General features: G+C 37.2%; 1 protein-coding gene across 1 annotated transcript in view; it reads left to right on the plus strand.

The window, feature by feature from the left end:
• Positions 1-2,554: 2,554 nt before the first annotated feature.
• The window catches only part of LOC111519619 (Down syndrome cell adhesion molecule-like protein Dscam2), a 355,012-nt gene continuing 341,696 nt past the window's right edge, over positions 2,555-15,870 (plus strand). The window contains exon 1 of the mRNA XM_023181269.2: positions 2,555-2,901. Within this exon, the coding sequence (XP_023037037.2) occupies positions 2,586-2,901 (316 nt within the window). The 5' untranslated portion in view covers positions 2,555-2,585. The remainder of the gene's footprint in view (positions 2,902-15,870) is intronic.

Consider the following 15,870-nt stretch of genomic DNA (forward strand, 5'->3'; position numbering starts at 1 on the left):
TGATTGTAAATAGGCGTCTCTGAGGCGACTGAGAGCCCTACACATATTTTTGCAAACGCAGACTTTTTTTTTTTTTTTACACTCAATTTTTGCGGAGTGCATTAAAAAACACGTCTGCACACGGCGGCAGTTGAATTGGAAAAATGGATTCCATATTGACGCCTACATTTTTTAAAGCTTTCAACGATTCAAATGTTCCGAATTGTTATCATGCAAATTTTTTATAGAAGCTACGTCATTTCCCACATTTGGGTGATCAAACAGCTTTGTCAGTATGGCTGTTACTAGAACTCGTTTGTTATTAAATCGTTCCTGCAACACTGACCAAGCAGTGTTGTAATTGGCTTCTGTTAATTCCCAGGTGCCATATCAATCTCGCTGCTTCTCCAGAAAGCTTTGATTTTAAGTACCATGATCCACATTTTTATAGATGTCATTTCAGATAATCCCCATCAAATTGCATACATTTCCATTTGTTCTATATTAAAATTGTTTTAATGTTATCTTATTTTATAAAATCGAAACCAACAGTTCGTGATCTGTTTCGAATGTAAGACGCTATCATTATAGCCTGTGCCTCGAGAAACTCCTCCATATCCACTTGTAAAAGCAAACATCTTGCCATATCGACAAGTGTCCGGTTTGCTCGTTCAACCACTCCATTCTATTGAGGGCTATATGGAACCGTCAACTGACGCACATTCCATGATCCTTTAAGTACGCATCAAAGCGCCTATTGATGAATTCTCGGCCGTTGTCACTTCTTATTGCCTTCAATTTTTGACCAGTCTGTCGTTGAGCCATTTCTGTAAATTCCACAAATTTCTCAAATACTTTGTCCTTCGATTTTAGACAATAACTAAATATTCATTTTGACATGTCGCCTGCAACATAAATGAGCCGTTGCTCTCGATTTAACACACCAGCTCGAAGCATCTCGATTTCCTGCCTGTGCCGCAGTTTTGATAGTGTACGATCGATGTTGCGATTGCCGATTTTAATTTGGCTTTTCTTAAAACTTTGGGCAGTCCTTCTTATAGTGACCTCGCTGCCTACAAGTATAGCACTCTATATCCACCAGAGATCTCTTCTTACGAGTTGTATTTTTTCGCACATTTGCCTGGTATGCCCGTTGCTTTTCTGGGTTTGATACTCTCTCGTTACTCCTGCGATATCCTTCTTTCAGCATCTTAATCCTAAGACTGTCCAAAGAAGGAAGGCTATTACGTGTCTCCATCGCAATAACGAAGTTTTCATATTTTTTTGGCAAACTTTAAATTAATACGATCACCGCTAGTGCGTCTTCTAGCTTAATATTCACTTAAGCAAGTTTGTCTTTCGTAGAGAAAAACATATTGAGAAAGTCGCTCATCTTGTCCTCTTTTAGCTGCAACCCGAACAACTTTTTATATAGCGACACCTTCCGGACGGGTGCGTTTGTCTCATACGTTTCCCTGAGCTTATCCCATGCTTCCTTTGCTTTGGCACAATTCTTGAGGTAAACCAACTGAGACGGTCTTACATTCAGCGATATCGTCGCCAACGCTTTCTGATTCTGTGCATTCGACGCAGCAACAGCATTTGCTTCCGTAGGCCTTGATTCGACCTACACAGTTCCATAATTCAGCATGGATCAACAAGTTGCGCATTTAAACGAACCAGGAATCTGTTGGTTATTTAATTAGAATATACCATTTATTTATTCACAGCAAACAGTGAATATTGGTTAACACGTTAACACAGAAATGAATTCGCTGTTATGTTACAGTGATCGTTCTGTTCCTTCCCACATATTAAATAAGATTTTAGCGTACATAAACAGATTTGTTCTCAGACTTAAATGTGTGCATCAACAGAATCATAATTGCCCTCCAACTTTTCTATTCAATACCACGAGCCTTATGCCGTGTGTCTTTTCACACAATTACTTTACGCCAGCCGCGAAATATCTATATAAACTTTTAACGCAAAACCTCCTGGCAACACTCGCATGTATCTGGGTTTATCTTTATTTAGTGTCCACACACTTTCCAAGGCGGAAAAGGAAGGAAGAAGAATTTTCAGAGTTCCAAACTTTCAAGCTTAGTACAACCGATATAACCAGGGGTAAATAAATTTGTTTATTATTACTTTTTTTTCGAGATTTCCATATTGGGTTTAATAAAATTTAATCTTTGTGCTTCTCATAATGTTATAATAATACAATTCATAAAATTATTGTAGAATAGTTACGCGATTCGGTTAATTTTATTGCCGCATTATGTATGTAGTTATTCTTCCTCATTAAGGACACCAGATCAAAATATGTGTACATATATACAGAATTAGCATTAAGCGCAAATTCTGAAGCCATACTTAAGTTTAATAATAAATAATAAATGATGATCATGGAAAATGCGCAAACCTCATTCATTAAAAGATTTCTAGAACTCTTATTTTGTGTTTTATATCCAAAAAACCACCACCTCAGTTTTTAAATTATATTAGATATCAAATATTTACATAACTCATAATAATATTTAATCAATTGTTTAGTTCCACCGCGTATTTCTCCATTTGCATTTGAGGAACAAATAACTGAAGGCATGCGAACTCAAATTATGTGCTCTAGCAGCCAAGGTGATCACCCTCTTAGTATAACTTGGCTCAGAGACGATACACCAATTTCGAATACAGTTGATACTATGAGTGAAGCCCATATCCCAAAACCTACAACCATGGGCAGAAATCAAGGCAAAGACTATTTACCCCCGGATCCAACATTAACGATCAATCAGTACGCACCATTTTCTAGCATATTATCAATACACAACGTCTCCTCTCTGCACAACGGTAACTACACATGCAATGTTGCAAACCACGCCGGATCTGTTCAGTACACTGCAGCTCTTTCGGTTTCTGGTAAATGATGTGTTTTATATATATTTAGAAGCACTTATGATAAACCTGCACCAACACTGAAGAACATTTCTCTGTAACTATGTTTAGTATACTTTTGCACACAAATTTATAAAGGAATATACTTAACATAAAAATAGATAATAAATAGGCCTAAGAAAAAATGCACTATATATTAGCAATTTATTCCTGTCCAACAGCAATGCACAGCACCGGATTTTTTGCTCAACTATGTCTTTTAAATTTTATGAAACTTGCTTTGGTTTTTAATTAACAAATTCAATGTTTTTCAACATCCTGATTTATATATGGAACAATTTAGTCAAAAAGATTAAATTTAAGGAAAAAAATTTACAACGTGAGTAATTTTATATTAGCGACTTCCTAATTTAATTTTTTAACTACTTTTTGTGCTCACAGGTTTACTTACTGACTTCATTTTTCAATAAAAACTGACAAAATTTCTTTTTTTGCAAAGCAAGTTAGAGTTTTTTTTATAATTTTTAAACTTAATTTGGCTTATGTTGACGATTTTTATTAATAAGCTTATGCTCTGTGCTGCATTCTGGTCCCAAGAGGGATTTAATATCGGAAATATGCTTACATAGAATAAACAATATAATTAAATAAAGTTAGTAAGTCGTTTCGCCGACTTAGGTATACACCAGTAAAACAAATATTTCAAATTTATAATAACAATTGCATTTACGTATTTTTTAAAAATTCTGGTCACATACTTTTTACAAGCATATCTTAGTATCGCGCTAACTAAAGCATACACGTACACTAGCGCCCCTACCAGCAAACAGCCAAATCCGGCCTTATGGAAAAACATTTAAATGCATAACTTGACTTTTTAGTCCGATTTTGATCAAGTTTGGTATTTAGCTGGATATTAGTATCAAGTATCAGGGAGATAATCGAGTTTTTTCAAATTAGGGGTCGAAAAGGGGCGTGACAAAAATGTTAAATAAACTCGATCACTTTCCATACTACACGAGCCTACATACTAAATTTGGTAGTTCTATTTCTCATATTCTCGGAGATCTAGTCGTTCATACGGACGACTGCTGGGTTAACAATTGAAAATATGTGAAGATTCAAAGTCAGCTAAGGATCAAAAATAACGCACAGATCTCGATATGATAGCAAATGTTCCAAGAGATCAGACTTAACAGAGACCATAATGGTTTGTGTTATATGGAGAATAGAATGATAAACCGTATCGAAAGCCTCACTAAAGTCAGCATATATGACAACAAATTGAAACTTATTATGAAGGGCAGTCAGTTTGTAAGGGACGAGTGGCTTTATATTAAGCCTCGCTGACAAGGAGAAAAATATAAAAATGTTAAAGGGTAAATATAATAATTTTCTCAAAAAGCTTGAGTATTGCAAAAATCTTACATTAGCGATTCGAAGTATCCGATTTATTGCCCTGTTTAAAAAGCGGAATAATATAAGACTCTTTCTAAACCTCAGACTCGCTATATTTAAATATAAAGGTTTAGATAAGGAAGGCAAACACGTGGAGAAAGAATATTATAAGGCCCAGGTACAATACAGGACATCGTAGAACATAAGCTAGAAATAATGCATTTTTCAGTTGTACGAGGCAATGCAGGGCATCATAGAAGATAAGCTAAAAATAATGCAGTCTTCAATTATACGAGGCAAATACACACTTTTGTAACAGTAGTGCAATAGACTGAAAGAACTTAGGAAACAGATCAGATATTTCACAATCATTATTAGCTGTCAGGTCACTCAGTCTAAATGTGGAAGTTAACTGTTTGGTTACTCATCGACTTTTTATAGTTTAAGTCAATATTTGTATATGTATAGCACTATGCAACAAAATGAAGGGTATTAAAATCAAACCGCACCGGACCTTTTTTTCTGAAAGTACAAGTATTGAATAGCAAAACCCTATTTGGGTTTTTCAAAGTTAGCTCGTTTTTTTTTTTTATAGCGAGTTGAAATTTTTTATTTTGGGGTTATTTTTTAGTTTGTCATATGAGGTAAATATGTTATTTTTAATTTATAACTATTTTTTTGTCAGAATAATAACACTGTGATAGTCGAAAAAAAGACATGGCAAAATTCGATTGTTTTTACCCTATTTCGGGTCCTGCGAATCGAACTGCATCATTAGTTTTTTAAGTTATCACGATGGTTTCATACAAAATTTTTTCCGGAAGTTTTTCATCAAAGTTACCATTTTTTCGAAAAGGATGTTTTTTTCATTTGCTTCTAACTTCTAAAATATTAATTTTTTTACAAACTTTCTTCAGCAACGTTTCTTAGAATTAAAAGAGCTACAAATGTTGGGAAGACATCTAGCCTCTAAGTCCGTCCGTTCCCGAGCTTTGGGATAAAATGTAAAAAAACGAATCTTGACCCAATTTTTTTTATGTTTTCTTTCTCGCATTTTGCTAATATTGAAAATTTTCCATTCGAATCTGGATCCTAATGTGAGAATTTACTATGCTGAATGGCAGCAGAAGAAACACCAGACCTATCTAATTTACGATTTATAATATAACCATTTAATCAAATTGAATTTTTATACCCTTGCAAAAATGGTATATTTATTTTGGTCAGAAGTGTACAACGCATAGAAGGAAGCATTTCCGAGCATATAAAATATATATATTCTTGATCAGTATGACGAGACGCGTTCATAAAGTTATTTTCTCAATAACTTCATTATTTTCTGAGCTGTTGTCATAATTTAATATTGGTGAGTTTATTACACCCATAAAGAAATCTGCCAAATTTGATCAAGATCTTTCGAAAACAGTGACAGTGCAAGGGTATAAAAACTCATGTAGTAGTGGCAAATGAACAAAAATTGGTTAAACCGGTAATAGGTATTATAAGAGGTAGAGGATGTTATAAAATTAGTAAGATGTTTGTAACGCACAGAAGGAAACCTTTCCTACCCCACAATATATTCTTCTTGATCAGCATGAGAAGCTAAGTCGATGTGTCATGTTCGTCTGTCAGTCTGTCCGTCCGTCAGCCATCTTACGATCTATCGTTATACATTTTTTTTGTGCTTTTTATTACCGGCGTAAGATCAAGTATGAAAATCTGCTCAAGCGCTGCCTACTACCTATCTCATGGGTCAAAATAAACAGAGCAGCAGAGCTCGCACACACGCACAAAGACTCCGTGCCGTGGTTTGCTTAGGGAGTGAGTGAAGAAGAGCCCAAGCAGATAGCTGCCCAACTCCCGACAGATAAGTCAGAGTCAATAACTCAGGCGAGTCAATATGACCATTTAGAAGGTAATTAAGAATGGAAGGTTAATCAAAAAAAGTGTACTAGAATACGAAGGAAAATTGGCATTGCGATCCCAGCTTAAGCAACGAAGAGCATCATAAATAATGACTGATAGAAGATCGTTAATGGATAGTGTGAAAAGCAGAGGGCCAACCTTGACTACCTTGAGGTACACCCGATTTGTTACAAGTTCTCGACCTAATGTCCTAATGTCGTTCAGTTTAGAAAGTAATAGGGTATGATTAATAGAATCAAAAGCCTTGCTAAAGTCAGTTTATATGGCATCAGTTTGTTTGGCATTTTTTATTCATTGATTGTCAGAGATATGAATTCTAAAAGGTTTGTGGTTGTAGATCTACATTTCACAAACTTATGCTGGCACAGAACCTAAGTACTCATCCAGGTAGACCATCTGGATACTGTTAATAAACAGGTTTAACTAACGCGTGTTTTTTTAAGCGTTTGGCAACACTGACATACCGCATGATGTTCATGACAGCTGTGAAAGTGAAAAATGCTTAGTTTAGTTTGCCATTTCATCATGGAAAGACTTACGCCCGAACAACGTTTACAAATCATTGAAATTTATTATCGAAATTCGTGTTCTGTGAAAAATGTGTTTCGCAAATTACGTCCATATTATGGTCGACACAACCGACCAACCGAACAAGCCATAAAGGCAATTGTGGACAAATTTCGCACACATTTTACTTTATTGGACATTCAACCATCGAATCGTGTACGGAGAGTGCGCACAGAAGAGAATATTGCAGCTGTAGCGGCCAGTGTCAATGAAGATCGCACAGAAGAGAATATTGCAGCTGTAGCGGCCAGTGTCAATGAAAATTCCCTTAGACATGCTGGAAAAAGTGGTGCAAAATTGGACCTTCCGTGTTGATCACTTGAAACGCAGTCGCGGCCAACATTTACATGCAGTCATTTTTAAAAAGTAATTGGCAGAGATTGTTTTATCATCTCAAATAAAAATTTAACAATAATATTCAAATTTTGTGTGTTTCATTTCAATTTTAAAAACCAAACGCTTAAAAAAACACCCGTTAGTTAAGTTCTCTAAAAAAAAAAAGGATTCGAATATCCTCGATATTCCGTTGAGGAATAAGTTGTTTTTTTGAAAAACTCGCAAACATATCGGCAATGGCCTGATCATTGTTAGCCTTTTTATTTCCTAAGGACAAAAAAGGATGGTGCACAGAGGTTTTACGCTTAGAATTGACAAGACTATATAATTGTTTAGGGTCAGAAGAAAACTGAAGCTTACAGCGCTTAGGATAATTCTTATAGCATTATGTATTAGACACCATGAATTCTAAACGAGCGACTGTATACAGAGAGTAATATGATGAGCGACGTGTTAGAGGTATCTCATTAGAAACAAGTTATGGTGATAGATAGGGCAGATCGATTTTTAAATTTAATGTAGGATGGAATTTGTCTTAAGAAAGAACAAATGGTTCAATCGTAGAAACATCATAATTTGAAGAATCCAATACAAATCTATAACCTAAATATTGAAATTTAAGACAGGATTGATTTGAGATAAAGAAAAGCTTAGAATCCCATCAATAAAGTAATATGACATTGAGGGCAGAAATATTAAAGGCAGGTAAATTAAAATCTAAACTAAAGAGGAGACAAACTGAATTGCTTGTAAATGATTTAAATAGACCACAATGTCTGAAAATGGTGGAATATAGAAACAAGTAATAAAAGCACTAAAGGATCTAAAATTTACTTTAATTTAATACCGAAAATTAAATCTCGTGGGTAATAGAAAATTTAATGCATCATCAATGCCAAGTTTTAGCCACGTCTTCGCTAAAATGTTGTTATTAAAAGAATGTTATGATCAAAAGAATGTTATGATCTACATTCAGTCCTTTAAAGTTCTGGTATCCCAGGTTAAGGGACGAATCTAGTTTTTTGATACACCAGCAGTAGCTGGTGTGGCAGAAATAGTGTTAGTTATTGTTGGCAGGCGAATCGGTGGCCGATTTTTCTTCTTTACTGTAATTCCTTCACTATTGGTCCAAAATTCTTCTCATATATATAATGTCAAAGATATTGGCAGAAACACTAATTTTAAATGACGAAATGTCCCGAGAATACGTGAATTTAAACCTTTCAACCACAGTTTATAAGTCGGTAACTCTCTTTCCAATATAGGCTATTAAATCATAGAAGTGACACTAGGGTCTAGCCTAGAAACAATTATATATTGCTTTGGTGGTATGCCAACGAGAGGCCGCGGTCCCGAAGCGTCAGCCGCTGCTCGTCAACGTGTTCACGGGGTGATACGATTGCAATTTTCGGCGACTCCCATTGGAATGGGTAATTGCCCGCACAAATTGGACACTACAATTGGTACCGTTTTTAAGAGATTACCAAGTGATACCGGTAATAACTCTTTGAACGGATTTACCTGCGGGATCTTTAATGACATCAATTGCTATAAATTGGGTGTAGATGGTGCACGAGTTCACCTAACTTGAACTGCATTGTCACACAACTAACAAAGAATATATTCATGGAGGTTAACCCCATTAGTTTTAGAGCAGACAACCATTTTGTAAGAACTTAAATTAAATTAAAATAAAGTAAGTAAGTCGTCTTTCTGACTTTAATATACTTTGCACCAAGTGAAAAAAACATTTAAAATATCGAAACCCAAATGTATGTCTAATAAATTGTTTTTCCATTTGTCATAGCAGACGATATCTCGGTCTCTCTACAAACACACTAGCGCTCTAGCGCCGCCACCAGACAGCAAGCAAACTCCTGACTAAATATGTATAACTCCGCTATTTTTAGACCCATTTTTATTATTATTATTATTAAAGTATAGGATATAGTTGTAAACTATCAACCTAACTATATTTTACAAGCACTGGCAACTAAGGCCTTCGGCTTAGACGAAAACTACATCCATACACTAGCCTGGGATTCGAACCCGGATCCTCGTTGTTCAGTTACTAAATGACTGGGCCACTTAGACAACTTATCATTTTGATATGGTATTTTGTTGGATATTAATATCAAATTAAATTATTCCAAACTTGATTCCATAAGGTAGAAAATTACGAATGATAGTTGAGTTTCTTTAAATTTCGGGAGCGGAATGGGGCGTTGCAAAATTATGTCTCTAGCTAGTATAGTCTTTGAGGAAAATACTTTTGCTTAAATTTTGACGGCAAAAAGGGGCGTAGCAAAAGTTTAAAATAAACTTGATCACTTTACATACTACACGCGTCTATATACCAAATTTGGTGGCACTAGCTTTTTTAGTCTCCGATATGTAGGTGTTCATACGGACAGACGAACATATTGTCACTCTTGTCGCGCTCTCGCTCAACTTAATTTTTTCGTTCTTCGTCTACTTAATTAATATTAAATTAAATTATCTGAACCAATTTTTATCATCGCTGTATTGAGCTGTTTTTTTGAGCTGTTTTTAATTCGTTTCTATTTTTTGCTCCCATCCGCGCTCTCAATTTACAGTTCACATTTTGTTTCTATTTGTGTGGTGTTAGTGCTCTCTATTCTTTTGTTTTCTCTTTTGATCGCGCTCGCGGCCGTTAACTCCGCGCTTGTGACAAGTTTTTGTTGTTGTGCGTTTTAATACAAAAAATATTCTCTTTATTTGGTTGTCTCTTTTCCTTTGCATATTGCAGTTAGCTTTTGCTTTGGTTTGTATATATATTTTTCCATTTTTATTTACATATTGATTTATAATTAGTTTTTGATAAATCAATTTATTCAAATAATGTCTGCCTGTTGCAAATATAATTGCAATAATCCCAGCAAGACCAGTGAAGACTTTCTTTACTGTTGGCTACAGTCAAGGTGCGAGATAGTATTGCACAGGGTGGCGGCCTTAAATGAAGCTGTGATTCGTGTCGTGGCTTGGAGCTCGAGATGCGAAGTTTTATGAAACGGACTGGAGATGCATTTGAAACCCTGTCAGCTGGCGTTCATAAGCTCCAAGAGGAGCTTTTGGCGATGGAGGTTCAATTCAGCAGTTCTAAACTTTTGATTGAGTCTTCGACGCGAAAGAGGGCCAGGTTTCAGGGCGCGTCCCTCAGTCCGTCGGCACATCGTTCTCTACCAGTTCCGGCTTCCGACAATGACCCTATGTCACCAAATATTTAGTAGCTAATATCGTTTAGAAGTCCGGCTTTGGCAGGTAGCGCATTTCCCTTGTTGTACTTCCACCCAAAAAGCAAATATTTATTTCGAGGCTTGATCCCAATACTATTTCTGAAGAAGTCATAGCCTACATCCATGGCAAAGTTCAAGACCCTTACATTGCAGTGGAAAAGTTCAGATTTTCATATATTCGGGGCGTTTCGCCCTTCAAAATAAGTGTCTCTCCAGATCTTTTTGTCCAAATATGTCATAAAGATTTTTGGCCGGAACACCTTATTGTAAAAGAGTATACAATCAAAAAGAAGAATCATCCTCCGATTAGCCTGCTACCTGCCTCTGTGAATAACGTTCCTTCCGGCTCATCTGCACCTGTTGGCGAGTCAAAAAACTAATTTCGTCCCTAACTCTGGCCTATCAGAATGTTCGGGGACTATAGTCTAAACTCTCTAGACTCTACGTAGATAGTTTAGCTTTTGACTTTCATATTCTTGTCTTTACTGAGACTTGGCTGTAGCCTGATATTGCCTATGCTTCAATTTTCCCCTCAAAATATTTAATATATAGACATGATCGGACTATCCGTAATGGTGGTGGTATTTTGATCGCTGTTGATTCAACGTTCTCGTCTGAAATTGTCCAGTCTTCCAATCAGAAGATTGAAATTGTTTGAGTTAAAATTTCTTTAAATTCTTTTTCTTCCTATATTACTTGATCGTATACTCAAGCACAGTCCGACTTGGCAGTATATATGCACCATTTGGAAGCTATTCAACTTGCTTCCTCATATCTCTCTGACAAAGACTTGCTCATTGCTCTGTGAGATTTTAATTTACCTGAAATTGCCTGGACCCTTTCATATGATTCTTTATCACTGTTGCCCTCCTCGTCACATTGTTTCATAAATGGTCTACTTGAGTTGTCCCTAACTCAAATAAATCCTGTCCGGAATAGTCGTGACAGATCACCAGATATGGTATTTGTGTTGGATTCTTCCAATTGCGATGTTTCCAGGACTGATCCCTTGGTTATCCCTGAAGACAACTTTCATCCAACTCTGGATGTAACCATTGACCTTACTTTTGGGGTTATATCTCGATCTAATAACTCGATGGCTCCCATAAAACTCTTGAGTCGTTCTTCGATGTTTGTGTCCCGCCTGTGACCCAGGCGGTCTAATAGTCCTCCTTGGTTTTTAAGTGAGTTATGTAACTTGAAGAACGTAAAATTAAGATGTTATAAAAGATTTTAAAATCCGGTATAGCATCGGATTTTTCCCTTTATGTAGTTGCTCGATCAAATTTTATGGTGCTAAATTCACAATGCTATAAGGATTATCTTCAGCGATGTAAACATAGGTTTTCTCGCGATCCTAAGCAATTTTATAACTTTGTCAATGTAAAACGTAAGACATCAGTGCACCCGTCTTACTTGTCTTTTAAAAACAGTAAAGCTGACACTGATCAGGCAATTGCCGATATGTTTGCTAATTTTTTCAAAACAACTTATTCGTCTTCGTTTTATCAAGCAAATCTTCCTTATCCTCATTAGACCCTATGTTTGATGAAAGTTCGGTTCTTAGCGTGCTCAGTTCCGTGAAACCAGTATATGCACCTGGCCCTGACAGAATACCAGGCTGCGTATTAAGGTTTTGTGCAGAGGCCCTATGTAAGCCAATACATAAGTTGTTTACACTGTCCGTCACATCTTCCGCCTTCCCGTCTATCTGGAAGGAATCATATATTATTCCTCTTCATAAAAAGGGGAAGAAGTCCCAAGCCTCCAATTATAGGGGTATTTCTATATTGTCTGCCATACCCAAAGCATTAGAGAAATAATAACATCTCACAGTTTAGTTTGGTTCTTCGTGGAGTAAGGACGTGTCAATAGTCGTCCCTACCTATAGTACCATTACAAAAACAATTAACTTTCAAATATCGGAAGCAAAGAAACAAGTGCACAAGAAAGTCCGAAAATAATTTTTTTTTTCTAAAAAACAAAAACAAAACACATACTCCCTTCCGTTAGACGCGGAGCACAGCGGGCGCCAGCCCGAAAACATCAGCTACGATGCGACCTCCTATTACAACTATTAATTAAAAAATTCTCCCCACAAATATTAAGCCTTCAAGAAAACCATTTTAAAACCACTTCACCAATCCCTACCCCAATCAACTAACCATTTACACCAAGAACTCATCAACGATCGCTTCCGGAGGCGTGGCTCTACTCATTTACAATAGTCTAGAACACAAAGTAATCCCACTTAATCAAGATTTTGACTCTATCCAAGTTGAAATCCTATCTAAAATCCCATTCAAAATAATCTCATGTTACACACCGCCCCAAAAAAAAATTTACCACATCCCAGCTAGATCTTTTCCTTCAAAACACAAATAAGCCAAAAATAATAACTGGTGACTTCAACAGCTGGCACCATATGTGGGGTTCAAAAACCAACAACAAAAGAGTTAAAACGCTAGCCAAATTTATCACCTTATCCTTCTCAATGAAGGCACCTCAACACACCTCAGTACACACAACACACTCACTCACCTAGACCTCACCCTTTGCTCCCCCAAACTAATGCTCGAAAGCAGCTGGGAAGTGTCAGAAGACCTCCACGGTAGCGACCACGCCCCTATAATTAATAAACTATTCACGCCAAACCCCACCGACAGATCCAATTACAGACCACGATTGAAAACCGACAGCGCAGACTGGCCTCTATTTGCAAAATATACTCAACAACTAACTGAATCAATTCCAAGCAGTAACAATATAAGCTAAGAAACAGCCAACATTCAAAAAATCATTCGCACCGCAGCTCACTTTGCAATCCCTCAATCATTCGCCCAAAAACACCAACAAAACGTTCCCTGGTGGAACAATCAACTCCAATTGCTACGTAACAAGAAGGTACGATCGTGGAGAAAACTAAAACGCAACATTAACACAGAAAACATAATTAAATATAAATATGACAATGCCATATTCCGTCGCATGTTAAAAACAGCAAAAATAGCAAGCACAAATACCTTTACAGCACAAATCAATCCACAAACCGCATCACAAAAAATATGGCACAACATTCGACGCTTTTGCGGCCTCAATCCCTCCAAAAACATCCAATGCATCCTCAACCCAATCTTATCCCAGCACACCACCGACAGAACGGAAATCGCGAACATCTTTTGCAAAAACTGGTCAAACGCAGCCAACGACAACAACTTCCCTACACTACTTTAGCATTAAAACCCACACCCACAGTTAACAAAAAAGCATTAGCCATAGAAAATGATATTTCAATATTAGAATTCAATGCAGCCATCAAATCACTAACTAGCAAAACACCTGGCCCAGACAGAATTAACTATGCTATTGTTCGCTAACGGCTGCGCCCTTGCGGAGCCCCAAACTGCTCGCTTTATATGATGTGGCTGATGATCGAATGATTTCCACCGAGGCGGCTTTGAGGCACTTGCGATTTGAAAGAAATGAGATGACCAGGTTGACTTCAATCCAGTTGCTTTATTTTCTTAACCTAAAACTATAGTACAATTGTCGGCGGGCACAGAAGGTGCAACCGCATCGACCAAGATTAATTTCAAGAGTAAAATTCAAGTACAGCAAACCACGCTGTAAATTGAAAAATTGACAGTTCTGGAAATTTCCATAAAAGAAATAAGAAAGAAAAGAATTGAAGTAACGGATCTCCAAGTTTGTCACTTCAAAGTAGCTTGCGCTGTTCTTGGTCTCTCTCTCTCTCTCTTCGGTCGTTTTCTAATTTCAGCAAAGAAAGTCTTGCTTCAGTTGCAGCCCAAACATTCTCCCCCCTTTGATGATGACGATCTTCATCATCAAATTCACGTCCGGAAGACTCCAGCGAAAAGAAAACTGAAACGAGAAAGTTACACTTTAACGCTTAGGTGTAGGGCTGATGTCATTCTCCATCCAATTCTCCTGAATAGGCAATGGACAGAGTTTGGCTACCGGTCGTTTCATGAGTCCCTTGACTGTCTTCAAAGTCACCACTCTCACTAGTCCATCGGGTCCTGCATGTGTCTCCATAACCCGACCTAGAGGACATTGATGAGAAGGGAATCGCTCGTCCCTGATGAGCACTATGCATCCAACTGTTAGATTTTCCTTGGTCTGCAGCCATTTTGGTCTCCTTTGTAGTCGTGATAAATATTTCAAATTCCATCTTCTCCAAAACTGTTGTGCATAATATTGAGAATTCTTCCATTGATCAATCAGAGTAACTTTAGCCAATTCCGGAGCAGGAGGTGCTAAAGGCGCTTCACCCATCAGAAAGTGACCGGGTGTTAATACCATTAAATCGTCAGGATCATTTGATAGGGGACATAACGGTCTTGAATTTAAACAAGACTCAATCTGTGCCAACACAGTTGCCATTTCCTCAAATGTTAAAACTTGTTCTCCGAGAGTTCTCTTCAGATGATACTTCATGGACTTCACTCCAGCCTCCCACAATCCACCAAAGTGTGGCGCTGATGGTGGGTTGAAATGCCAGGTGATTCCCTTTCTCAATAATGTTAGCGCAATATGTTTCGTAATGTACGAACAATATACCAGTTTTTCCACTTGCAATTTTTTGTTGGCTCCAACAAAATTAGTAACGCAGTCACTATAAACGTCTGTGCATTGGCCACGTCTGCCAATGAGACGGTTAAATGCTCCTTTAAACGCATCTCCAGCTGGTTCCAAATGAATGGCCTTCGTCACTAGACATACGAACACAGCAATATATTTCTTCTGGGATACACGTCCTGTTCCTTTGCAGGGCGAAATATTTGCGGGTCCAGCGTAGTCCACTCCAACGGATGAGAATGCTCTAGAAGGGCGTACCCCTACTGCTGGTAACATTCCCATTTTCTGACCTGCAAATTGAGGCTTCATCTTAAAACATGTGATACATTTATGAATTCCAAACCGAACTGCATTACGTCCATTAACAATCCAGAATTTCTTCCTTATAAAATTTAGCGTTAGTGAGGTTCCACCATGCAAGGTGCATATATATAAGGATATTTTTCATTTATGGGCAACAGGGAATCTCGGAGCCTGCCTCCGAGACGTAAAACACGTTCGTTCGAATCAAAATACGGATTAAGAGACAGTAGTATGCTGTCCTTTGCTATTACCCTTCCTTCCGATAGCGCCTTCTATTCAGAGTCAAAACAAACCTTCTGCACCATCCTAATCAATTCACTTAGGCCCTCTTCTAATTCCACAATTGAGAGTCCTAATCCTCTTCGTTCTGCCAGAGATGTACGAAAATTATATATTATTTGTTTATTCGATTGGACACAAATACTTTCCAGTTGGCAGCTCCACCACGCATCCTAACTGATGGTTATCATAGAATCTGACGAAAAAATAGTGTTCGAATAATTAATGTTAATTCTAAGATTCTCCTTTAGATACTTATACATTTTGGCTGCTTCAAGCGCAGCACATAACTCTGTCCTAGGTATGGTTAGTTGTTGTTTAGTTGGCG

This window comes from Drosophila willistoni, unplaced genomic scaffold, assembly GCF_018902025.1.
Source record: "Drosophila willistoni isolate 14030-0811.24 unplaced genomic scaffold, UCI_dwil_1.1 Seg169, whole genome shotgun sequence".
Lineage (NCBI taxonomy): Eukaryota > Metazoa > Arthropoda > Insecta > Diptera > Drosophilidae > Drosophila > Drosophila willistoni.